The following is a 27545-nucleotide window of genomic DNA, read 5'->3' as shown; positions in this document are numbered from 1 at the left end:
ATGCGTTCTCTTAGTTCATATCCCAAGAACGGAGAAGTGGGTAGAAGAGTTCAAGTATCAAGACTCGGAACTCTTTAATGCATGTTGTGTGCTTAAAAAAACCTGTGTGTCTTCTTACTCCATCTGACACTGGTCCTCTGGTTATAACTTCAGAAATCTGTGGACCTTTGGACCTTTTATCTTGGACTTGCAATCTTCCCGGATCAGAAGTGCAGAAAGTGCTGGCTCTCCCCCAGGACTGGGTGTCACAGTTTCTTTCTCTTTAGTCCTCACACTTCTCAAGAGGCCATATTAATATTACATCTGCTGAAGCAGTGTATCCTGGGACCTCTGGAGGCCTCCTCCCTTTACCTGTCTCTGTGGGCAGTCTTCCTCAGCTCATCATAGAACACTTGATTTGGTGGGGGGTTGCTTTATTTTCTGTAATATATTATAATTTTCTTTCAATAAAGGGGCAATAAATGTACCAAGTATTGCTTCTTTGCCGAGAAATACAAAAAGCAAAATAATGCAGATATACTCAGAACACCCAATTGTTGAAGACAAATGGAGAATTTGAGGCTACCCTAATTTTCCCTCAAATGAAATTCAGTGACAGCCTGGTACAGAGTCAATAGATTTTTCATTCTAGTACTTTTTCTCAAGTTTCTCAGTCTCATTTTATTCAGTAAACGTGCTCATCGACTGGCAGATTTACTTTTAGAATGATAGTTATTTTTCAAATGTTTGTCCTGTTGATTAAAAAATTCCAGCAGTCTCCCAGCTAAGCAGTTCTCTGTGCTTCTATAAAGGAAGGGCATGAAGCTAAGGTGGTTTTGGATTTTCTGAGTTGTTTTGATTCACTCAAAGAATAGATCTAATCTCTGCAGTCTATTTTTAGAAATGAAATGAATTTAAGCTCAAAGGAGCTTCAAAAAAAAAAAACCACCATAATTATACTTACTCCAAGGCCATCACAATTTTTTTCATCTCCATTTAATTTAACAATAACTTCAACTCATGTTATTGTTTTACTTATTAATAACGGAGGTAAAAGGATAGATTTGCCGAAAGATACACATCAAGACCTGCTTGTAGTGTTTAAAAGACAGGAAATGTGGTGCTCATTTGGTAAAACCCCTTGTATTACTTTTAACCTGTCCCCTTCCTGAATCCTAACAATTCCTGAAGAAGTATCAGTTGGGAAAAGTGAGCCCGTGACATCAAGGGCTGTACCCTGGCTCCGGGTCTGGTCATACTCAGTTTTACATGACCAGAGAGTGAGAGCTCCTCACAAGGGTAAAAGCTGGCACATGACTCGCCCCCCCAGCTTGAGGGATTCATGCAAACCACGGAGACTTCCCAGCTCTTGCCACACAACTCTTGGCACTCACTACAAAATGTCAGTGGGTCACCTGTGAACTCTCCTGCTAGGGACTGAATTGTGCGCCCCTCTTCCACCCTAAATCCTTATGTTGAAGCCCTAACTTCCAATGTTATGGTATTGGGAGATCGGGCCTTTGGAAGGCAGTTAGGGTCAGATGAGGTCACGAGGGTGGGGTCTTCAAGATGTGATCAGTCACCTTATAAGAATTGATCAGAGAGCTTGTGTCCTCCCTCCGCCTGTGAAGACACCGCTAGAAGGTGACCACTTGCACTTGCAACCCAAGGAGAGAGCTCCCACCAGACACCCACCCTGCGGGCACCGTGATCTTGGACTTCCCAGCCTCCAGAATTGTGCACAATAAATGCCTGTTGTCTGAGCCATCCAGCCTATGACATTTTGTTATGGCAGCCTCAGCTAAGACATTATTCCTTGCTCTTTGGGAGAGTTTAAAAAAGGAAAGTTAAAAAGACAACAACTAACTGTTTCAGAAGAACCATTCACTGAATTAGAAGTGAAAACGGAGAAGGGCTTTGAGTTACTGCTAGAATGAAGCTAAGGCCAAGTTCAATTCACTGAGCCCTCGCTAGGAACTGGAGAGGCAAAAACAAAAGGTGAGAACTGCCCCCAGCACCCCTGTCATAGTTTCACCACTGCTGGACGTGACCAGGCAAACCATTTCAATATCATATGAAATCTGCTAAGATGCGGGTACACTCAAGGTTATAGGAACAAGCCCCACATCGAGATGATGCCTGAGCTAATCTTGAAGGACAAGTAAGAAGTACTGGGTGAGGGACGGGGGAGGGGCTTTCTACGCAGAAGGAACAGCAGGAAAAAGCTCACAAACTCTAAGTCATTGTGTATTGACCGGAGCACCGAAGGAAACTTGGAGAGAGAGAAAAAGCAATAGCTAGAAACCCCTTTTTCCTAACAAGGTACTGAAAATAATCCCACGGAGAAATCTACTCGCTTAAAGACCACGGGCAGCTGCTTCCAGGATGACTGGGCGTGCAGTGTTACCAGCATGTACGAGGCAGTCCTGGCCTTGGACTTCAAAAGTCCAGTCTTCCTGCCCGGTGACTGCGGGCAAGAGCGGGCCAGGGCGCCCAGGGCTGGCATGCTCCCTCGCTGTGTCACAAACTCACTGACTCACCTCAGGCCAGCCCTTCCCCCTCTCTGGGTTTCAGTTCCTCTGTCTTCCTACAAGACAAAGGAATTACCTATAAAGTATCTCTCTGGGACTGAATTTTATTCTTTGACTTAAAATTATTTCTTGAAAGAGAAAGGGGGAATCCTAATCATTCCCTGACTTGTTCCAGTGAGAATTTTCAAGGAGCTTAACAAGACAGTCATTGCAGACTTAATTAGAAGTCTATTAGAAGTAGATAAGAGAGATGAAGGACGCGGGGAAACAAGGATCGGGAGGCATGGATGAGGCTGTTACCCCAAGTCCACGCCTGAGCTGTCTACCTACATGGTGGGGAGGGGGCTGCACGCAGCAGAGGAAGAGGCAGCCCAGGAGTTTGGCTGCAGCCAAAGCCAAGAAGGTACATGGTCAGTCACACACTGTGTGTCCCTAAGATACGGGCAACCCTACAGCTGGAAGAAGCCATTTAATGTTAGCCTGTCTCCTAAGTTTCAAATGAAAGCATAGTTACAAAAAAAAGGAGAGAGCAGTTAACTTAGGAAACCTGTCAATTGCCACAAAGAGGCCCAGTGGAGTGACCCAGAGAGAAGAAATGTCTTGTCCTGTACCCAGAGTGATTTACAAGGTACACCACCTATACAATTTAGAAAGCCAAAAATGAGACATTTGCACTGTGGTCTTCACCAGGGATCCATTACAGGAATCAGAAGGTCTAAGTGCAGGGAGCTGGCGTGGGCCCACCCCTCCTCTGGGTGCAGCCGGGAGCCCACCAATACCCACCTCCTTCAAGAAAACAGCACGCAGCAGAGGCTGCTTTTCCTTAAAGAAGCATGAAAGTCTGTGGCCCCAGACATATGCATAAGTGTATATTCAGACTCCTGGAGGAACCTGGTTCATTCATCTAAACAGGAAGAACCTGCCAACAGCCTTGGAATGTCGGGGCACCAGCAGTACATCTGGGTGGCCCTGCCACGTTTCAGGTGGTCATCTCCCAAGCATCTGATCCGCACAACACCAGGACTCAGGCTGTGTGGTCCCCTCTACAGATAAGTCACATTCAAAGAGCGCTCCTAACCGTCTTTTGGACACATCAGAGAACCCTCAGTCCTTCAAACAGCCCTCTGCAGTGCCAGCCCCCTTTCCCAGAGGTCTCACAGGTTACATCCCTTCAGCTCAGGGGGCCACCCTTCCTGGGACCCTGTTCTCTCTCCCCTAAGGGGACCCACTTCACTGCTACTTCTGTCTCCTTTCTTCCAGATACAGGTTTCTAGCAATCAATCATCAATTTCTGGATCCAAATTCTCGCACTCAGGCTTAAGCTCTGTGTAAGCAAAGGTGAAGTTATTCTCATGCCATTTGGGAGGTGGGGTGGGGGGCATACTGCAGCCTACTTTAATTTTCAAATTTCATTTTTAAATACATAATACAACCACGATTCCAAAACTGAAAACCACAAAAATATACACAGTGAAGCATCTCTCTGCCTTTTTAGCCCCCAGTCTGTTCAGTTCTCACTTCCTGCCAAAGGTCATCATGTCTCTTATGCATTAAAGTTTCTTTATGCTTATGTAAGTGAGTATGAACACGGGTTCTGTTTTTTATTTTCTTTTACATAAAATCCAGCATATTACATACGTGGTTTTACTCCCTGCATCGTTCACTTGGTAACATGTCTCGGAGGTCTTTCCCTGGCTCTACAGGGAGAAGGTCATTGATTTTTCTTACAGAACTCTACTGGCAAGATGGGTCCTGACCCCCTACTGATGAACACTGGGATTGTTTTCTTTTGCTCCTATAAAAAGTGCAGTTTAGTGACCCTGCACATCTGCCATTTAGACTGGTGGAAACGTATCTACAGGGTAAGTTCCCACAAGTGGTGGCAGCGGGTCAAAGCACACACACACTGGCAAGCAGGGTAAGAACAGCCAAGCAGCCTCCGCTGGGCTGAGACAAGTGACGCTTCCACCAGTAAGGAGCAGAGTGCCTGCTCTCTTGTCAACCGAATGTGCTGGATTCTTAAACTCAGAATCCTACCCCCATCCCCACCCGCACTCCAGGTGGGGGCTCAGGACCGTGAGTTCAGCCAGGCCAGAGGCGGCAGGGTGGTCCTGTGGCTCGGTGCTGGCTCCCGGAGGCCCAGACAGTAAGGGCAGAAACTGAAAGGTCCCCGTGGGCCCCGGGGCAGCTCCTCCCACACAGGCTCACAGGTCTGGGTTCCAGGACCGCACACCCTGTGTGCTCACAGGGGCAGAGTCTCCACTTGGTCCCCAGCGCCTGCAGGGCTGAACCTGTAAGTGTCCAGTAAATGCCTTCATGAATCAGGGGACACAGAATCAGCGCTGCAGGCTGCACAGAGGGGCAGGCACACCTCCTCCTCCAGCAAAGGCTCAGCCTGGGCACCGAGGAGCATGTGCAAGACCCAGACATGGGCATCTCTCCGAAGCTCCAAGAAGCGCACTCCCAATATACAAGGGGGAAGGATTTTGCCGACGGATTTAGTATAGAGACAAGTGTCACATCACCTCCTCTCCTGTGTGTTTGGAAGGACCCAGGGAAAGTGGTTCGAGAAGGGGGAACGTGTTCATCTGCTCCAACAGCAGAGTCCCTGCTACATTAAGCTTAAAGTTCCCTCAGGCGTTCGGGATGTCTTCTTCCCCTTTTCAGTTCAGGCTCAAAATATTAATTCCTCAAGGGGTCAAAGGGGAAGATAAAAATGAGCTGACCTCCCCAGGAAAGGGATGGAGCCGGGGGTTTAGAGAGAGCGGGGCCATATGCTGTCTGCTAACCTCAGAACATGAGGCTGGCTCACCTGTGGGGTCCAGGAACCCACACGCTGGATCTAGGGGGGCATCACTGCAGTAACCACTTTTAAGTACCGGACTTCTGAGCCACGTCACCAGGAAAGTGCACTGGATTAACTCCGCATGTGAAACCGTAGTCCTCCCCTCAGCCTGAAAAGCCTCTCTAGGACCTGGTGGCGTATTTGTCAAATCAGAGGAACTCACCCCTACAACCGGGACCTTAACTGCTAGAATGTGTGTGTTGCAGTCAGCCTACAGCTGCAGAGGGAAAATGCAGCCTTTTCTGCCAGCCTAACACTGGGGGCTTCTGAGTTCACCACCTTGAGGCTTTGGTAGTGGGGCCGGAAAGGGGAGCCAGGAAGCTGCTCAAACAAACTGCGGGGCAGCCCAGGCGTGAAGATAAGCCTCAGCCACGGAAGCCAGCTTCTTTCTTTCATTCTTTCCTTTATCAAGGGCCTATGACACGTCAGACATTGTGCTAAATGCCCACACCCCTGGTGCCCGGGACTCATAGGTCTCAGCCCATATCAGGCCAAGCAAGCTCTGGACCAGGTGGCTGCGTGCAGCTGCTTCTCCCAGGTCAGGCTGTAGAGAAGGCTTTGAAAAAGTTGGTCATCTCTCTGGGCCTCAATCTCCTCATCTACTCCAAGAAGGGGAAATATTTCCAATATTGTTACATGAAAACTAACAGGTGCAGGGAGGGTAAAAGCACAGTGGTGGAGAGCATGCTTAGCAGGCACAAGGTCCTGGGTTCAATCCCCAGAACCTCCATTAAAAAAAAAAATGAACAGGTAGAGAATGATGCCATTTCTGTGAAAACAAACCAACCAGTTACATGCAGACAGAGATAAGTCCCAAAGCAGACATCGGAACATCTGCAGTAGTGGGATCACGTAAGCTTTGTCTTCTTTTCCTTTAACTTAACTTCCTAAGATTTCTATAATAAGCATTTTGATATTCTTTTTAATGAAGAAACTTGAACTAAACATTTTTTTTTTGTAGGGGTGTCATGGATCAAAATCCAAATCACCAAGTAAGAAAAAAATTATTTGTTTCAATAATGGAGAACACAGCCTGCAGTTAAACACCTACCAGGAAATTCAAGACCTAACCAAGGCACAGTGCCGTTTGCATCCTCAGAGCCCGGGGGGCCGGCTCCTGTGTGTGGGCACATGCGGTGCTGCTGGGCAGAGGGAGTTCCTGAGACTCGTCCCGACAGTGTGGTCCAGCTTTGCCCGGGCGGCAGGTTGAGTCCCCTCACTTTCATCTGGGCCCCATCAGCCTCCAGCAGCCTCCCAGTTTCCTGGGGGTGTTTTCTATATTGTGTACTTAACCATTAAGAAAAATACAACAACAACAACAAAGAGTGAGTCGGGGAGTCCAATTACGCTCATTATAATCATGTTCCAACTCAGCCTCTCCATCTCACCCCCACTCCAGGCTGAGGGGGTGCAGGCTCTGCAGTCAAGACCCGGGTCCAAGTCCAAGCTCCCTGGTTCTAGCTCAGACAAGTTACCTAACGTCTTTGTCTCCTCAGGGCTAAGGCGGAAGGAGAAGCACACAGTTCAAAGCACCCAAGGTCTTGATGAGAAGTTAGGTCAGACATGTGTGTCCAAGTACCGAGGACATCGCCTGGTACCCTGTGAGCAGGCAATCAGCGTGAGCTGTCAGCACTGTTCCTACTGTTTTACTGTATCAGGTATTCAATGGGCGGTATGAGATCTGAATCTAAAATCTGATTGGCCAACAAGCTGCTATCTATGGAGCAAAAATTACATTATGTTTTGCCAACAGCACGAGGAGGGAGGGCAGGTTTCTGTTTGCTGGGGAACGTGAAGGTGGCCTCGCACTGCACAGGGCAGAGGTGACTGGCTGAGGGGTGCCCTCAACCTCTTTCCACAGCCTGTGGGAGGCAGCCTGACGGCAAAGCATGAGCTAGTCTTCAGGGTCCCCTAGGTCCCAGGGGTCTGACCTCTTCCTCCAGCCCCCATAAAGCTGACACGGTCCCCTCTTCTCTGCTTACACTGCACCCACAGGACCTGGTAACACACTCAAGCATCCCGTCTGCTGGGACTAAGGGAGTCACCAACTTGATGTGCATGTTCAAAGGGTGACGAACCGCAGCCCCACAGCCACAAAGCCCAGGGGAGCCAGCAGGGAGGCCCCTGAACCCAGCCCAATGGGAAGCAAGGTGTTCCCACCACCAACCGCACGGCACCCAAGAGCGGCAGGTTGGCAGTCCATTCACCCGTCCAGCCCCTTAAGGAAGTGCAGACCTGACAGCACACGCCCCTCACCTGTGCAGCAGAAGCCGGACAAGAAATACTTCTGCGACATTACCAGGAGGCCTGAGCTCCCCTTTTCACCTTGGCACTGAGCAGAATATTGATGAGAAACCCTCTCCACCGGGACATTCAGGAGAACTGGTGGCCAGTGGCCAGTGCCCAGGAAAGCGAGGGAGCAGCCTGCAGGTTCTTCCCTTTCCCCAGCCAGTGAAACCCCAGATGGCCCGCAGACAAAGACAGTGTCAAAGCCAGAGGCACGGGGTCTGCTGGGGAAGCTGCCGCCCCTGCTTCCCCATGACAGTCAGGAGAGGAGGCTCGGCTGCGGGCTGTGCCTTCTGAAGACAGCTACCTCTGCAGCGCCCACATTGGATCTTTTTCTATTGAAGTACAACATAAATACAGTAAAGTGCATGATGAGCTTGAATTTTTTTTTTTTAGTGTAGGTACTGGGGATTGAACCTAGGACTCTGTGCATGCTAAGCATGTGCTCTATGAATGAGCTATACCTTCTGCCCGACGAACTTGAATTTTAAGTGTAGAGCTTGTTGAATGTTTACATCCTTAAACACTGTGTAACCACCACCAGATAACGAATCTTTTCAGCATCTCACAAAGCTCCCTCACCTTCCTCCTCAGCCAGTACACCTGCATCACCTCTGTGGCTGCAGGCCTCTTTTTCACTGCAGTATACTATTCTACTATATGGATAGATTACAATTTGCTGCTCCTTGGCTGACTATTATTGCTTAAATAGTACAGGCTATTTCCTTCAGTTTGGGGCTGTTATGAATAAAACTACTATGGATAGTCCTACTGTGGACTAAAAAAAGATAACAATCTTCCTGGGTGATAATGCACATAACGTAAAATTCACCCTGTAAAAGCATACAGTAGTTTTTCAGTATGTCCACAGAGCTGTGCAACCACCACCTGCAATTCCACACCAGTAAACGTGTCCTGCTGTGGGTGTGTGTCTTCATCTCTCTTGGGGATGAACCAGGGCTGGGGCTGCTCAGTCACAACAGATATCTTGTTCAGCTTCAGTGTTTTTTAAACCAGAAATGTTATTCCACATCCTCACCCACACTTGGTATTGTCAGTCTCTTTAATTTTAGCCATCCTAGTTGGAGGTGTGATTCAAAACCACTTCTGATTTAAAACCACATCAGATTTAAAACCACTTCTGTCTCAAATCCCCATTCTCTTACAACCAACCTAGCCCAGACCGAAAGCTGCATTCCACTCATCCTACAGTGTTTAGAGCTGACGTTGCTCCTCCCTCTCTTTCTTCCTTTTTTTTAAAATAAACATCTGTGACTTCCAAAATGTTAGATCAAGTGACGAATTATGGTTCCCTGAGTTACTTGAAAAATTGAAAAGAGAACTTTAGGACCTCTGGTGCCACTAGAATCCGGTCACTTCGAATTTCTCTTGACACTAGAATGGCAAAACGGAACAAAGCAAAAGCGAAGGCTCTCTGTGTTTCTGCTGACCCAGGTCAGCGGCTCTCAAACTGTAGCCAAACCCAAAACACAAACAGCACTTCAAACATTTCTCCATCTATGAAAGAAAAGCTCATTCTGTTCAATTAATGAGTGAACATTAACAGCTCAACACACGTTATTTCATATAATCCCCACAATATTTCTGTGACATTGAACGATTCCCATTTTACAGATGAGAAAACTGTACTTCTCTCTGTGCACCTTAATTAGGCTTCTTTCTTTTTTTTTTAATGGAGATACTGGAGATTGTACCCAGGACCTCCTGCATGCTAAGCACGCGCTCTACCACTGAACTATGCCCTCCCCCTCTCTCTGTGCACCTTAAACGTTAGCTTTGGGAGGGAAGGTTTCGGCAATCACTTGATTTCTCCTTCCACTGGAGTACATTTTACAGGCTCTGTCCCTCACAGAGAGCTGGAACACTCGATAAATTAGAAAGGAGTTCAATCCACGTAACTGAAGGAGGGGTGTCTCCTTGTGTCACCCACGGCTCCCCCAGAAGTCACATGACAAAACAACAGATGAGGAAAGGTAGCCAGAGAGAGCCCGGCACCCTCATAACCACCCCCACAGGGACACTCCCCAGACGTGCACAAAAACAATCAAATAAAATTACAAACACAGCACAACAGCTAGTTCACGTGAGATCAGGCAGTTCACTGCTGACTGGAAAAACCTCTTCTTGCCACACAGTTGACTAACAGATCGGCTGTTATGGAGTCACATGAACAAGCACAACCTGCATGTGCTTCAGCGTCCGGCCTCCCAGTCAGACGCAGTCTGCGTGCATGCAAACAAGACCCGCACCAGGAATCGTCATCTAAAGGATGACCGGGCCAGCTCAAAGTGCCGATGTGGAGCCAAGAGGGAAAAACAAGTTTGGGCTCCTTCTCGTACGAGAGGAGAGAGATTTTACACAGGGGGAAATGAGCAAGTGACTCTATACAACAAATTCCACTTTGGGGGATAAAACAGGAGAACAAGTGTCGGGCAGGATCAGGTCGGGCCCCTGGGGCCCCTGGGGGACCAGGCCACCAAGATGTCTCTAAGGCACGAGAGAGAAGAGCTGTTTTCACAAAGTCACACCAAGTAAAGATCTACTAAGTCTTTCAAATCCACGTGTCATTCCTATTATGTGTCAACACTTAGCTTTCCTGTTATGAAAGTCTGCTCCTTCAGATTTCCCAAGAACTGCCCCATTTTATTAGCATGCTCCCTAGCATGACACGGGCAATTGGTTCTGCCCGGAGCCTGCCCTCTGGGCTGGGCACATACAAGCCTCGAAGGGCTCTTTGCTGGTTACCCTCTGTCCGGCCACATCTTGGGGGACTTAGTTCCAGTGATATGGATGGTGGATCTTCATAAGGAAAAGTGAACTCGAACAGAATTAATGGCACAATTAAAGAAAGACATGCACCTACCAGAGCATTACTGGGGGCGGGGGAAGGCACTTCACAAGGTGCAGCAGAACTGCACATTTATTTCTGCCCTGGTGCACAAACCGGCAGAGATGTGTAAAACAAGATCGTGTATTTAAGCATTCACTCGGGACTCATTTATCACGCCATCCTACAATGAACCAAGGACTCATCGACTCATCCCCCAACAGAGGCCCTGTAAACTTTCCCAATTAATTGGTGTTTGCGTTGCAAAAAATCACTTTAATTTTAGTTGCTCTAAATTATCTTGGATGCTGACAGCACTCATATAAACTCTGCAGCCAGAACACTCACAAAAATTCAGGGTATTTCCTTAGTAAATGAACTAAAGAAGATTCATTCAGGTCAAAAGTGGTGAAAACCCAGAATCGTTATCATAGTTTTGCAGCACAGAACATTGTGGTGATCAATGGCACTAAAAATAGCCCAGAAAAAATTAGGAGTTCATAATCGGAAACAAGAAAAACAACAACTTTATCCAAAGCAGCAAGATGTCCGTTAACATCACTCATTTCCCTAGGAATTATTTTGACAATAGGAAATGGAATTTAATTTTTTTTTCCCTTTAATCCCGAACTGTATTTCCCCTCCCATAGGTCCTCTGGGAAAACCTTGTTTTTAAAGGAATAATTCCCAGATAACTAGCTTCTTGCTGTTTCCATACGGCTCAACAGACAAAGAGCGGCTCCTGAACGAGCCGCTTCACGTTCCCGTCGCTTCAATGGTGATGTCATGGAAAGACAGCGACATGTTATTATTGCCCAGCTACAGGCTGTAAAGGAAACTGTGCTACTGCCTCTGGGTTTTCATTTTCCATGAGAAATGATTCTCAATGCCCCAGCCGCTTAGACTGTGAAAAAGAAAAATGATTTAATTAGGAAAAGTCATAATTAGATTTTGTAAGCTCACTTCTTTCACCATAGAAGTTACATCACAGCACAGCTTCATTGGGTTTAACAATTTATCTTCATCAGATGATTCCAGAACACATCAAGGTGCTGAATAACTGCCCGAGGAAGAAAATAAAAGGAATACGAAACTGCTACCCAGAAAGTTATCTAATCAAATGAGCTTGTAAATGTGATGCGAAGAAGGAGGGAGGAGACTTAAGCAGCTGAGAAAACGGGAAGAAGTGAAAATAGTGAAGTGTGATTACCTTTTACCATCTGGGAAGTGGGGAAACCCTGCCACCGGCTCTCCACGCCCAGCGGCTGGTGGCAAGGATGATGAGAATGATGACGATGATGATGAAGAAAAAGGAGTAATCATGCCCGTTTCAGCAGCACAGATACTAAAACCAGAAAGATACCAAGAAGGACGACATGCAAATTCGGGGAGCATTCTGCATTTTCTGTAACTATGTAAGCAGAGATGTGTTAACCAAATTTATTGTGGGGATCGCTTTGCAATATATACAAATATCATTGCGTTGTACACCTTCAACTAATATAACATTATATGGCAATCATACCTCTATAAGCCAGAGGAAAAAGAAGTAAGTAGTAACGGAGCAGGAAGTAGAAGGCAGAGGGGAGCTAGCATTCTGTTCAGCACAGACCAGACCCAGTGAGAGAAGAATGCAACGGGGATTGCGACCACACTTTCAGGACTGTTCTGTCGTCTGTCCTGTGTCTGTGTGCGCCAGAAACGGAATGCAAATCTGGTTCCAGAACCTGAAAGATCTGTTTACTTGTCACCTTCTCAGAAATCCAAGATGTGATTCCATGTTAAGCTCTGGAACTTCCCTACAAATATATCTTAAAAATTAGGCACAGAAAAAGTGTTATTTAGAAGTCATGAAATCTGTGTGATTCCAGGATAAAAGATACTAAGCTGCTTCTCCTTTATCTTTCTTTTTAAAAATTCCACCAGAAACAGCAAGAGTGTCACCCGCGGTCTTGGGGCACATCTGAAAATCAAACCCTCACAGCACCTGTGGAGAACACTTTCATACGTTCATCCCATACTTAAAACAGGTTGAGTTTTATCTAGTAAACTCACATAGTCAAGACTCCTTCTTAGTTCAGTATCTTGGCAATAGGTCAAGAGAAACGTCAACATGTCACTGGAAAAAGATGTCAGGCCATGCTCCTGAGACTTGGCCAAACAGCCTAAGGGGTCGGCAGTCAAAACTCAGAAAAACTCCTACCCACTTAAGAGTTCTTCATAAGGATAAACCAAACAGAGGCTGAAACTTACCAGCAGAATCTTCTCAGTTCTTTTAAGAAAAACTCCTAGATGGGAAACAGTTCAGGACTGTGGTCCTTTTACTACACAGGAGGTGTTGTTATGGAGACAGTTTTGCAGGCTCCCTGGCAATCCCAGTGTATAATTGAGGCTGGTGATCACAGAACAGCCAGCAAGTGGTCTCCATGGAGACCAACAAACATACATTCCCACAGCCACAGCAACTGTTCTGAATCAATGACTCTTTATATAGGTTTAAAAACTTTGTGAATGGTACATCAATTGCTTCTTTTGTTAGACAATGTCTGATTAAGGATGCTGTGAGAGCGCTCATTCTCCTGCGTGCTGAATTCTGAGCAGTGTCTAGAGTAGGCGGTTTCCAACTCAATTCACAACCTAGAACTAGCGAAGACAAACAGTAAATCCAGACTCAGGAAATCACTGGTTGATCTGGTGGAAGAATTAAACTAGTGGTCGACAGAGCCAAGGAGAGCCTGCCAAATGCCAGCACTCACTATTCCAGGGCCGTCTAAATATTATGCAACCCTCTCAGCAAGGTAGACATTATTGTTACACTTGTTTACAGAGGAGAAAACGCAGCACACACCGAGAAAGTAGCAGAGCTGGGACTCAGAGCGAGGTCAAAATTAAGTCTGGGCTGGGGTTTAAGTGACGCTACATCACGCTCTGGGTTTGCACAGCACGCTGTGCTTCCACAGCCATCCTCACACACATTATCTCATATATGCTGCTTTTATCTTGAAACGTTGAGTCCAGGTTCTAGAATTTTCTGATTTTGCAGTATTGTACCCCTAGTTCCTGGCCTCCTCGCTCCACTTCTGCACCCACCACACACTCCAGACTCGAAGACTCATGTGGAACCATGCCTCAAAAAGCTGCCGCATCTCCCACCTGGACTGCGTGAGCAGCGCGTGAGCCTACGCAGTAATGGGAAGGGAAATCCCACCCCACAGCACCAACTGCGACTGTCCAAACTCTAAATAAAAACAGGGACAAACATTCCGATTAACCACTCATGGCATTTATCTATGCTCTTCCATGAGAGAAGGTCAGATTGCTGAGTGCTAATGTTTTGTTAAAGATCTATGTTCATGAAGGATATTGATCTGTGGTTTTCTTACAACTTTTTTTTTTGGCCTGGCTTTAGTATCAGGGTAACTCACTTTATAGAATAAATTGGGAGTTATTCCTTCTTCCTCTGTTTTCTAAAAGAACTTGCAAAGGAAAAAATACTTCTTCTTTAAATATGCGATAGAATTCATCAGTAAAGCCAAAGACTCTATTCACTGAGTCTTTCCTTTAATTCTTTAAACACAGTTTCCTTCAGATACCCGAACATACTTAAATAGCCGCTTTGCAGTCTTTTTCTGCTAAGTCCTATATCTGAGGACAGGCACCCAGGCACAATTCCTAGTGACTGCTTTTTTCCTGTGCACAAATCATGGTTTCTTGTTTCTCCGAATGTCCTAATTTTTTCGCTGAATACAGGGTATTTTAGATAACATATGGTAACAACTCTGGATTCTGACTTTGTCCCAGAGCATTTTTGTTGGTATTGTTGCTTTGATTGCTTCATAATTTGCCCCCTGGACTATGTTTGTGAAACCTGTCTGCCATATAAGGTATGGTTCCTGAGGTCTTCCCTCAATTTTTCTTCTTGTTTTTATTTTTAAACCTGCCTTTCTAGGGGTCATCCCCATGTCTGCATAGCTTAGTGTTCTGGCAAAGACTAGTTCGAGGTTTGCTCAGACACCTTGGGCCAGAGGCTTCTCTCTGCTTCCGACTCTGTGTGTGGGCTGGAACACATCCACACTTCGGGCTCTTTTCACGTCTGCCCTGGCTCGTCTTTCCGCCAGCTCTACCACACCTCCTCTGTGCACGCACGCGGGCTCTGTGGGCCAGGGATGCGTGAGTGCCCTGGGCACGCTCCCCCTCTGCTGCTCACGCACACAGACTAAGGTCAATCTGGCATTTATGAAGAGCAAGCAAGCCCCCCGATGGCTGTCTCACCTCCCAGAACTACCTGTTAAGTCCCCAGCTAGACCACTGGTCCACTGCTTGCCCCAAAGTGGCCTGGAAACTCAAGCTAGAGGAGCTACTGGCTCTTTTGTTCATTTACCACTGAGACGGCGACTTCACCTGACAACACTCCAGAGTCAGCCCCTTCTGGAAGCAGCAGCAAGTCTCTTGGTTTCTGCACTCTGGTTGAAATATCATACTTACAGAGATGGGGAGGAGGGGATGAGAGCAACCCTAGGCAAGACCGCCACAAACTCATGCTGTTTCTACTCAAAGTTTGTTAGTTTTTCATGAACAAATGCTTCTCAGTTTGTTCCGTGTTTTTGGTCAGTTAGAGAGCTGAAAGGGGTATCTTTGACAGTCTTTTTCCAGCTCTCTTGTTGCTTTTGGGGAGGATTTATCAACCTCCTCATTCTCTCAGGTCATAAGCCAGTTTCTCAGTCACTCCTTACCTTCCACTGGAATTAGAATGATTAATGCTACTCAGAAGTAGACCATGCAGGTAAAACGATCACCATGAAATTTATTTTCAAATAAAAATGTTTGTTCTTGTTTTCTGGGGGCCGGGGGAATCAACCAACAAACAAAGATGGCTAAAGGCACAAGTTTAAATGATTATTACATTAGATTAAATTAATTAAGAAATTTCACTTTGAAAAGGTACCAACAAAAAAAAAAAAAAAGAAGAAGAAGAAAAGGAAAGAAATTTCACTCAATGGAAGCAGCACCTAGAACCCTGTACCTTGACCCCTTCACACACATCAGAGAATTGAAATGCTCCACTAGAAAGAAGCCAGTCCCAGAGCATTTCAGTTAAGGTCACTCATCCCACAGCTGCCTTTCTGCTCCTTCTTACTTTCCCATGTTTCTACCTGATGCTTCTGCCATGGTCAATGGGATACACACTGGGCATTTTTATAATAGTGCCTTTTGTGAAGGGCCCATCAAAGTCCCCCAGTGTGGCCATGTGTCTGTTTTCCTTTCTGTATTGCCTCTGATAGGCGGAGAGCTTTCGGGCAAGTCCCTGGAGCACTGGACTCTCACAGCCTGCAGGAAGGAGGCTAAGAATTGCCCCATGCGCCCAGGAATCCGGTGTCTTCAAACCGGAGGATGCTTAGAGGGCTGGAGTTTTTTATTTTTTTTTTTATTAATAGACTTTATTTTTTAGAGCAGTTTCAGGTTCCCAGCAGAATTGAGCAGAAAATACGGCGAGTTTGCACATAGACCTCCCCACCCACACATATAGACCCCCCTACCCTCAACATCCCTCATCAGCGTGGCATATTTGGTACAATCAGTGAACCAACAGACACATTATTATCAACCAAAGTCCACAGTTCACATTAGGGTTCACTCTTGATGTTGTACATTCTATGGGTTTTGACAAATGGATAATGACATGTAGCCACCACTACAGTATCATACAGAATAATTTCATTAGACGGCTCTTTGTTTGTTTGTTTGTTTGTTTTTGGCAAAAACTCTCATTTTCAGATGGGGAAATTAAAGCTCAAGGAAGTTAAGAGGCTTCCTCAGTTCACCTTCCAGGAATGGGATAAAGATTCTGTCCTCTGACAAAACAGGCAGAAGCCCTCAGACATCGTCACCTGAGCACGTGGCAGATCACGCTCAGGGCCAGTGACCAGAGATGATTCCACTGGTCACAGAGATGACACTACACAGGTCTGAGAACACTGGTCACAGAGGCTCCTGAGACGGATGTTTCCCCACCTCTCCCTGTCTCTTACCTTTGCAAAGAAAATCCAGGCTGCACACTGCCCTGGGGCCATAAGGCTTTTTAGCTTCACTGTGCTCAGCATGAGAAAAAATCCTAAAAACCCACTGGAAGGAGAAAATATACTTTTGTTAGTGAGACTGGTCTTCCTGCAGCCTGTAGCTACTTTCTGTTACATTTTATATTTACCTTTACAAGAATTAGTCAGTTTTTAGTTCTTATACCACTGATATCTCATCTCTGTTTTCTAGTGATCTCTGGGTTAAAAAGACCAAAAATTTTAAAAACCCATTAAGCTCTAGTTTGCTAAGGAGCTATGATGACGTCATTTCACTGGAGCTGGGGCGTGGATACAGAAGTTTGGGAGGACTCCGGCTAAATCATGACAGAAAAAAAATCTGGAGGATAGTATCTCCTGCCCCCTCCCCTGTTACTTCTGGAGCTTGGTGCTGGCTAAGGCAGACCTTCAACTTTTTTCCCAAGCAGGACAAACTGTTAGGAAAAGACTTCCAGGAGGCAGTTTAGTAGGGAAAAAAGATGATTTCCTTGTCACCCAAATCACCCTCCACCCTGTTGTTAAATAATTAGGAGGTCCTTGTAAGACAAAGTGTCTGTCCTGGAAGCTACCTGCAGTAACTGCATTCCTGTTCATTGCCTGTTCTTGAAGGCTGTATCGCTCTGTTTCAGTTCTTTTATTCCGACCTAGATGCACTTTCAGGAACCACTGTCGTGCCCCAGCTTAGGAAAAACTGTGGACCGGAAGGGAAAATCTTGGGAATTTTATACCAGGAGGAGGGGTAAATGTAAAATGACTTAATTTTCCACAGTAACACGGCTCATTGTATGCATACATGTTGACTGTATAAACCTGCTGTACTTTGTGCTTGATTGTTAACATGGAAGAACAGCTGGAACATTTCTATAAGGAACAGAAAACATTTGTTTGGGGGATGATCAAACAAAAGGTGTCTTTTCTTTTGCATACAGCTTCATCAGAGTCCCTCCTGACTTGGCTTCCACATAAGTCAACACTGTTTAACAAGATACTTCTCTCCTATTTGTGGACTAAGGCCTTTCACCTTGGAATCCGACTTTAATAAAACAATTAGATCATTCAGTTTGAAAAAAAGAAAAAGAAAGAATAAAAGACATCCAAAGGAAAACTCACCATATGAAGTCAGAGGGTCTGGATTGGCCCCTGGGTTCCAGGTAAGAACCCAAAGGGGAGGGAGGGTGGGCTGCATATTTAATAGAAGTCCCCTAAACCAAGGCCACCTACACAGAAGCTATGCTTTGGGGATGATGCCTGAAAGTGCGGCCACCTCCCACAGGAGCCTGAGGCTGGGCAGCGTCTCGGAGGCTATTCAGAGGTCTGGACCAGCAAGGCACTGGCACTGTACTGGACAGGGAAGCAGTGTGCTGTGCTGGAAGCATTTCAGAAAGCATCACGGTGTGGTCAGGGCCAAGGTAAATCGTGCTTCAGACAGAACGGCCACTCTTCCTGGCATTTGGAGGCAGGGCAATTGGGGAAGAGGGTGTGGGAGAGAGATTCCATGACTTCCCGCAAATATGTAAAAGTGGGGTTTCAGCAGGACTTCTATTAGAGATTCAAACTGAAGAAACGAGATATGACTGCAGCTGCACCTCAAGCAGGTCATATGAGCTGTACCTCCTCCAGGGGGTCAAGGGCCACACTGCCATCTGACCTCTGTTATAGGTGCTAGGGTGTGGCTCCCATGCAGAGCATGAGCCCTGAGAAGGAGGGGCCCAATCCTGGGCTTCTCTGTATTTTCCTGACAGAGCTGAACAAGATGCCTCGGTCACAGCAGGTGCTACATAATTGTCTGACAGGTGTATTTGGAAGCAGATTGAATTGAACACACCTAAAACCACATTTCACAGAGATGTGCGCCTTCACTTCGTTAGATTAGATTAGGTCACAGCCACATTCTTGGGACAGGACCAGAGACAGGGATTAGGTTTCTTTTGTGTGTATTTCAGCCTCTTTGGCCTAATGATCTGCAAAGTTTGCTCAGATTGGTATCTCTGGTCATGCGAGTCTGGGCAGCAGTGGATTAAGACGTTGAGCCACTCCCACAAGGAGCCCCTGTGGGGAGACAGCAGGCTGGAAATCAAGTGACCTGGGATTCCATTCCTGGCTGTGCTCACTGACCCTCATAATCTTGACCAAATCCTCATGTCCCCCCTTTTTTTCTTGCCTCGGGTTCGGTTCGGTGTTCTTAAAGCAGGAATAAGCATCGTGCTCTTCACCCTATCTTATGGAAATCAGAGCTTTTCAAAACAGAAGTTTCACTTTATTAACAAGGAAACCAAGGCATAGGCACAATTGGAATCCAGGTTTTCTGGCTCTTTCAAAGCTCTGCACGGCCCTTCGGACCTCATCATGGAAATGTGCTCCAGACCAGAGAGATGGAGGGAGAAGGTCCGGGTGCCCGCAGCTGCGGGGCTGGGAGTGGAGAGTGGGGCAGCCAGCGCTCCTCCTGTACTGTCCACACCCACCCTCCCCGCAGCCCCCGCTTCACAGGTGCCTGTCAATCTCCTGTACCTCCTTCTCCTCTCCTCTCCACGTCCAGCCAGGGAAGGGCAGAGTTCCATGCTGACCTTTCCCCTCAACACCAACTCTGCTCGGACTCAGCTACTCCTGGCTTGTGACCAACACACTTCTGAAAGCATCCATGACTCTCCTCGTCACTTGACTTGCACATCGGTGAATCATCCCTAAATGACTCCCGGGTCCCTCCCTCATCCCGCTCCTTCTGCTTCCAGCTCTCCTACCCCTCGCGGTGGAGGCAGATCCTAAAAGCACTGGGAGGACCCCAAAGTGAATGAGCCTGGGGCTCCCTGTTCACAGGGTCTCCAGGCCACAGCTACCACAGGCCCTCAGGCCCCCATGGCCCCTTCTGAGCCCCCCCCCAGACCTCTGAAGGTGACAGCTCTTAGTCTGAAATAAGGTTATGGGGGAGTCACGAGATGACATGGGGAAACTGACTCGTTCTTAAAAGAGGGTCAGCTTTGTGCTGAAGCCAGAAGGTCGAATGTACTAGAGAATTAAATCAATTCCCATAAAGATTTCTAAATCTTTTAAATGAAAAAAAAACTTATTTTTCATGTTGGGTTATGAGAAAGTTGCAGGTTAAAAGGGGTAGAAATGGAGGCAGAATGTCACCCCACAACATGATCACCAATGGGCCGTGAACTGGGTTGCTCTGCTCCAAATAACCAGACGTGGTGGCCCTCCCTCCGCACACTGGTCACACACATGCCTAACAGCCAGGCCTAAAGGGAAGCAAGTCCACAGGCACCAGGGCGACACTGACACTCACACCCCATGATCCTAGCCAACCAGCAGGTGACGAGGCCTGACCAAGTTGACAGGAACTGAGAAGATGAATTCTGCCAGAGTTTTCCTGAAACATTTCTGGGGATGATAAATAAATCATTCTGAGGCTCAAATGCAGAAGCAAGCTCTATAATAATGATTTTTTGTTTGTTTGTCCTAACACACCCCCATCAGAAGCAGCACCTAGGTGCATATCAGCTTTTTTACTCTCTGTGCAGAATCACTGCTTCCCAAAGTAAGACCTACGTGTGTGGGAACAGGTGGTCTGGCTTTACGTAGCAATTGCTCCTGGTCTGTTGACATTTGATTTATGGGCAATAACAATGTCCATCATTTACTGGGCTGGGCAAGATGCTTAGGACTTCGTGTATCTTATTTAATACACACAATCATCCTGTATTGGGATTATCTCTCCATTTTACAGATAAGAAAACTAAACTGAGGCTTGGGAGACCTAGAATAACTGGCCCAAAGACCACACAAATTAGCAAAAACACAAGGCTGGAATTCAACCCAAGTCTGGCCATTTGACCTTATCAGAATCCATGCTTTGAGACTGTCCATAGAAGCCTTTCCATTTCTCAGCACAATAAAGTCAAGTGAAGTGGGGGTCATAGCAGGAAAGGGGGAATGGGGGTGGAATTTCTATATATCTAAATGTGTTCATCTAGATGAAAAACAAGGTCCTACTGTATAGCACAGGGAACTATATTCAATAGCGTATAATAACCTATAATGGAAAAAATACATACATATAAATCTGAATCACTATGCTGTACACTAGAAATTAACACAACATTGTAAATCAACTATACTTCAATTTTAATATATGAACTTTCACTTATTAAAAAAACAGTATTTATCTAATTAGTCCACATCCCTGATACTTCCCAAGGCCAAGTATTAACATAATCACCTGTTGCCCAGACTTCTAGTCATTCTGTCTCTGAGTCTAAGGGTTCAGTCAAAGTTTTTTGGAGATTGCCCTTTAGGAACAAGAGAGAGGTCAAGGTAGAAGCTGAGAGAGTGTGATTCTGGACCCAAATCTTCCCTTGAACTGAGTCAGTTCAATCACTTTTATACACTGAAGTTCTGTTTAAGAATTGCTCATGGAGAAAAACAAAACAAAAACAAAAACGAGGGGCTCCTATCTTTTCTGCACGTCTGAAAACCACTGCCCTGGCTGAGGAGACTCTCAGGACAGGGGTCCTTGCAGGTCCCAGGCCGGCTCCGAGCACCTGAGGATGTCCGTAACAACCCACTGACGGCCGAGGAGGGGGCTCCCGCACCCGCCCCCGCCACTGCTCTCTTCCGCCGCTCCTTCAGATGAGGAGCAGTGACCCGGGACTTCACGAAGACGCAGCCGGTAGTAAAGAAACACACAAATCCGTGGTGCGAGGGGGTTTTATGAATTAAAATTACCTGGCGCAGCAGCTGCCATGGAATCTGTAGAAATACAGGAACGGAAAGTCCAGGACGCCGAGGAGATCACCTGAGGGGCACAGCAAGGGTGAAACGCGGGCACGCACAGCACGCACGCCCTCTGCCCCCTGCCCCCGGCTGCCCCGGAAACACAAGGCGAGGGTGTTAATTACATCAGCCCCCTGAGCACTGAGCTGCCAGGCGGCAAATTCATTCTGGCATTCTCAGGTTTCCGTGTCATTGGCATTGTAGTGTAATAATTAACAACAACAACAACAACAACAACAACAACAACAACAACAACAACAACAACAACAACAACAAATAATGACACCACCACCCATTTAGTGAGAACCTGCGCTGCGCAGGGCCCTATGCTAAAGATTTTCAGTACATCATCTCTCCCAATCTTTGTAACAACTCCATGAAGTTTTGTTATCCCCATTTTAACTGGAGCTCAGAGGAGTTCAGAGATTTGTCTAAGATTGCACAACTCCTGAACTGTGGAGCCAGAATGTGCGCCCCAGTCACTCCAAGCCCTGAGCTCTTTCCTCTTCACCAGGCAGCCATCCCTGCCCAAGGCAGAGAATAGGACAAAAAGAATCTTTAAGGTTATTCTATTCTTTTCTGCCTTATGTCTAAAAAAAGATCGTGAATGCATGACTCTGACATCTTTTTTCATTTTTGTGCTTAATTACCGCACAAACAGAGCAGGGGCCAATGGCTCATACATACTCATTTTAGTTTAAGGTCCAAAGGGTACATTTATTTCTAGTGAAGTAAGTTCATTCTTTTAGTTCCACTTGGTGCAAGAGGAAATAATCACACATATTGGCAGCTTCCCTCTCTGGAATTTGAACTTGGTCACAAACAAGAAGTCAGGAGATTAAAAAAGCAGAAAGCCTTCCAAAAATGTCCAGAGAAAAGGAATTAAGCATTTCCACAGCAATCGCCTAATCCTTCCAAATCTGGAATTTCTGAGACTGGAGGAGCCAGGCCTTCCAGACCGCCGGGCCTCTGTCTCTCTATTCTGGATGGTCTGGAGCAAGAGGCTGATTTTTCTGAGTATTCACAGCACATCAGGTGCAGTGGAATATCCTCCCTCACTCCATTTATTAATCAAGAGTTTTACCACATGTTCCTACACTTCCTCAGACATAAATGATCTCAAATGATTCAACCATCAATTGGGAAGGAAAGGTCTGAATTCCATTTCTCTGGAGGGTGTTTTTTTTTTCCTATCCTAGCTATTGTTATTTTGTTTGGTTTGATCTGTGCATATATATATGTGTTTAACTTTTTAAAAGGAGAGGATCTCCTAGGATCTGGTTTTCACACAGCCCAACAAAAGGGGAAGAGAAAATTCTGTTCTCTTTCTGCTAGAACTCCACTGAACACCTCTGTCATCTACTCGGGACCGGTACTTGGGGAGGGACTCTGTAACCAACATCAGGCTCAGGTGTCCAGGGCACAAAGAGCTCCGCTTATTCTGAAGTCCCTTTCCCCAAGGAAGCAATAGCCGCGGTAACCCTGAGCAGCCTGGTCCTAGCGGGCGGCCAGAGCCCCCTGTTAGGCGGGTGAAGGGATGTCCGTGGAGGATCTGCTCTGTGTCTTTGGCGGCTGTTGGTTCTTGGTCCTTCCCCGGCCTCCCTCTCAGTGTGACAGTGGCTGCAGCAGAGTCACTGTGATAAGGAGGACCGGGCAGAGAGGGGACACATTAAACGCAGGATCTTGAGATTCCTTCGGCGTGGCCCCCTCTCAGCACCCAGGTTTTCAACAGAAATGCTCTGGGGATGTGAAGTGGACTCCTGGTGCGGGACCAACCTTGACAGCCCAGCCCAGGCTGCAGAGGGGTCTCAAGGGTAACAGAGTGGCCAGAGGTAGACTAGGATGGAGGAAGATAAACTAACAAATAAACAAACAAAAAACCATCCTAGGGAAATTACCAGTTACATAACATCCTGCACCCAACTCCCAAAAATTGATCCTATCAGTTATTGAGAGCGAGAGAGAGAAGAGCTTGCCACTCATCCTTGAGCCATTTCTAAAACCTCCACACATTTCTCACTTAGTTGATTCCATGACTGTCTCTCCTTCCAGAACCACTGACTCCTTGAGAGCAAGGACTCTGTCATACTCACCATTTGTATCCAGGGTGTTAGGACCATCCCTGATGAATAACAAGCGCCACTGAACCAAGAGCATCTGAAACACCTAAACGCCTCTTACTTTCCCCGGAGAGAATGTTCCAAACACGTTCCAGCTGGCCATGCTGGTCCTCAATCTCAAACTGACCTCCCAGTGCTTCCCCTCTGATGCCTTCAGCACTCTTCAACAGAGAGGGTGACCCCAACCTCCAAACAGCAAAAACAGCCCTGAAGACGTTGCAGTATGCAGCTGGCTGGTCCCAACCACGTGAGAACCAGACACAGGGGCCTAAGAAAGCCTGTAAGGATGCTCAAAAGACAACACTCCTGCACCATCTAGTACAGAACACACACTTAAAGCACAAGTTAAGTGGTTCAAGCATTGCACACATGTTTTGTGGCATCAACACACAGCTCATGCACTGAAGTCTGAGTTAAGCCTTCATTCTTGGGCTCCACAGTTAAAATTCTGCTGACTCTCCGAGGGAGGGGGTGAGTCCCATTTCTCTGAAGATAATGAAGCATGAAATTGCCACGGTGAAAAGTGTGGCACAATCTTACCACATTCAAGAACAATTGATATTTGAACATCAAGAAAATTTCCTCTCACCGCATTTTAGTCCTCAGAACCAGCAGGGAAATGAAAGGGCAGTTCTAAGAAGCAGTTAGCACTGCTTGCTTTATCTCACACACAAGCAACAGACACCCCAGGTAATAAGGTCATTTCTGGTCAGATGGCTGCAAGTCTTCCTGCCCTTTCGGTTCCTTGAAATTCTCTCGCTTGAAAATGCCACAGCAGAGGGCCCCCCCCCCCACCAGACAAATATGAAAGGCCAACTGTCAAGCAGAGGAAGAATTTATTTTCTCTACTATTACTTAAAACAGTCCGAGGGGAAGCAAGTTTCCAAGATTCTTGGAGCCTCTGCATGAACTGTGATTTTGAAAGATTAGGAGAGAGATTCCCACCCACCAAGAGGCAAACCCAGCGCTCGAAAGGGGGACAGTGTCATGGTCTGCCCCTAGGACGTGGAGAACTGTCAACCTGGTCCCTACCACCACGTCCCAGTGCACCCTGAAGTTAGCGACCCCAAGCCACACCATCTGCATCTCAGGAGTGAGCGAGAAGCTCAGCTCAGTTAGAAGCACTCCTGAGAGACCATGTCCCACCTAGGAGAATGGCCAAAGCAAGACAGACACCACCAAACGCTGGTGAAGACAAGGAGCAACCAGAACGCTCACACGTCGCTGGGAGGGAGGGTAAAATGGTCCAGACGCTTTAGAAAACTGGCACTGTCTTTAAAACTTAAAACATATATCTACTCGCAGACCCAGAAATTCTACTCCTAGGTATTTATCCAAGAGACATGAAAACATAAGTCCACAAAAAGTCTTGTATGAGAATGTGGATGGCAGCTTTATTCGTAACAGTCCAGAACCTGAAACGACCCAGGTGAGAAGCAACAGGGAAAGGGATGAACAAGAGATGGTAAGTTCATACAACGGCACAGTAGCGAGCAACAAAGCGGAAAAAACCAGCGAGACACACAACAATCTGAAAACACTAGGCTGAAAGAGTCAGATAAAAAATGTGTGTTTCCATTTATACGAGGCTCTATTACAGGCAGAACTTATGACGTTTGGTAACAGAAATCAGTTCAGTAGGGGCTTCTGGTGGTCGGTGAAAAGGGAGTGACTGAGAAGGAGTGTGAGGAAATTTCCTATATCTTCATAGAGGTGTGAGTTACGTGGGTGTCTACATTCGTCAAAATTGATCAAGCTATACATTTAAGATATACGTTTCATATGTGTACCTCATATCTCAATTTTAAAATGTTTTGCAAGTACTACCAAATAATTAAGATACAAATAAAAAAAAGGGGATGGTGAGAAGAAAGCAAAAAGAATAAAGCCCTGCTTTAAAATCTCAGAAGTTACTGAGTCTTCAAAAAAAGACTGCACCCATGGGTCCTGACTCTTACTGGGTCTTAATGGGTACAGACACTCTCCCTGACTCACACCCACACCTTGCAGTGCACATTCCAGATAGAAAATGTAATAAGCAAGCAGGAAAGAATGAAGTGTTGTTCCAACTTTAAAATGGGCTGGACCACCCATTGGCCAATGAGAAAGCTAACAAATTGGCAGGAATTAGAGCCGCCCAATCAGAGTAGTCCTTGAGTACTTCTGGAGGAGGGAGATTTTCCTCAGCTGTTTTATATACTTAAATGTTGTAATCGATCACATGCTCCCGTGGGAAAACACCACCAGGACTCATGGAAGAGTTCAGGGCCGCTGGCCAGGCTTTATAGCTGCTCACAGCTGCACAAGGTTGTGCATAACACAACGTCAGTATAAAGAACGGCACTGTTGATACGGACCACAACTGTATGTGCCGGCTGTGGGGGTTTCTGAAAGTTAAAGCTGATCAAAACCTGCGCAGTGCGTTCCTGTGTATTTCACAAGCGGCTTCCCTACGCTTGTCAAGACTGTCTGCTCCTCGACAGTCCCCATCCACGCAGACACTTGAGGACCAGCCCACATCCACCAAGGTGTCAAGTCAGTGGCGCTCCACTCGCAGGTGAAAGGAGAAACAGACACACCTTGACACACAATCTGTAAAAGTGCTAAGAAAGCAACAAGCATGATCATGGTGACCACACACAAAGCACCTATAATAAAAAAGTGCTTTTATGTCACTTAATACACATAAAAGTCGGTGTGGTTTTACAGCGCTTCCCCAGGATGTTCATGGGTTAGATCCCGAACTTGGTGCTGGTAGAAATGGACATCTCTGGATTCTTCTGGAAGGCTGCCACCGGTTCATACATAACCTCATTCCCCAGGGCCTTTGCAAAGTCCTGCTACGATGGCTACTGAGGCCCACAGGGCTCCTGGCGCCTCAGCTCTGGGGCCAGCCCTTCACTGGGGATCCTCAGCGAAACTCCAGCCTCCCTCTGCTACTCATCTCCTTGGCATCATCTTGGTCACATCACTTAACTCCTCTGGGCTTCAGTTTCCTCATTTGTAAAATGTGCTGGCACCTGGGAAAATCACCAAGCTTCCTTCCAGCTCAGATAATCATGAGTGTAACAAATGGACAAGCATAGCCTCCTAATTAAAGGCAGAGTAATGTCTTCAAGTGAACGTTACTTGCCCAAGTTCACTAGAAATCACTCGGGGAGAAAACGAACGTATAAACCAAGGAGAACCAGCGGGAACATGACTTTCCAAAGGTCTTTGACTGAAACATATTTCAAAGGCAGAGGACGCTTAGCAGGCGCTGAAATATCTGCTGGGTGGCAACCCTCCGGCCGCACGAAGGAACGGCGAGAGGCAGGCCTGGAAGGCAGACACCCGGCGGCATGGGTAAGCGGAAGGTGTTCTGGGACGACACCAGGGTTCCATACAATTTTTTTTTTTTTTTTTTACAAAGGACAGGGTTTCAATAAACGATGGTGGAGAAGGCACTCACTCCACAGCAGGTTGTGAGAGCGGGCAGAAAGTAGCAGACGGTGCCTCAGTGTGGCTAAGTATAGAACAACTCATGGAGAAAAAAAAATTCAAACATGCTTATGAGACACCGCTGTGGATTTGTCATGAGCACTCTAGAAACATGACTCAAGCCTCTATCGCTAGTTCCCTGAGGACACCAGTTCAAATAGTCTGAAGCAGCTGAAAACACAAACAGGAAGGAGTTGCTGTTTGGGGCACAGTAGGGACCTAGAAGGGGCTTGAGAAATGATCCAGTCCACGCTTCTCGTTTTACAGGTGAGAGACTGAGACCCTGAGGGTTTGGGTGGTGCCTCGTGCATAGCCAAGATCAATAGACGTTACCCTAAAGAGCCTGACCAGTAAAATGTGTATTTTCAACACCACACACGGGTATTATTGCTTTATCTCTAATAAGCATCAGCTTATTCAAGTTGTTGCATCAACTTTGAAACATTTCAGAATAAAAAAAAAAAAAGACACAATGGAAGAGAGTTTTGTGGGCAATCCCTGAATCTGAAAAATGACTCTAGAGGAACTGAGGCAGCAAGGGAGTGAAGGGAAGTTTTAAAACTTGACTTCTTTCATCTGGAATTACGAAAACTGGATGGTAACATACGA

General features: G+C 46.5%; 1 protein-coding gene across 2 annotated transcripts in view; it reads right to left on the bottom strand.

The window, feature by feature from the left end:
- TMEM241 (transmembrane protein 241) overlaps positions 1-27545 on the bottom strand; it is an 82577-nt gene that overhangs the window by 17414 nt on the left and 37618 nt on the right. For both annotated transcript variants that reach the window (XM_072949108.1, XM_072949109.1), the window contains 2 exons: positions 21289-21358; positions 16519-16612 (listed from right to left, as the gene is read on the bottom strand). In XM_072949108.1, coding sequence (XP_072805209.1) covers positions 16519-16612; positions 21289-21358 — 164 coding nt within the window. The remainder of the gene's footprint in view (positions 1-16518; positions 16613-21288; positions 21359-27545) is intronic.

This window comes from Vicugna pacos, chromosome 24 (assembly GCF_048564905.1).
Source record: "Vicugna pacos chromosome 24, VicPac4, whole genome shotgun sequence".
Classification (NCBI taxonomy): domain Eukaryota; kingdom Metazoa; phylum Chordata; class Mammalia; order Artiodactyla; family Camelidae; genus Vicugna; species Vicugna pacos.
This window is presented reverse-complemented; position numbering and strand designations above follow the sequence as displayed.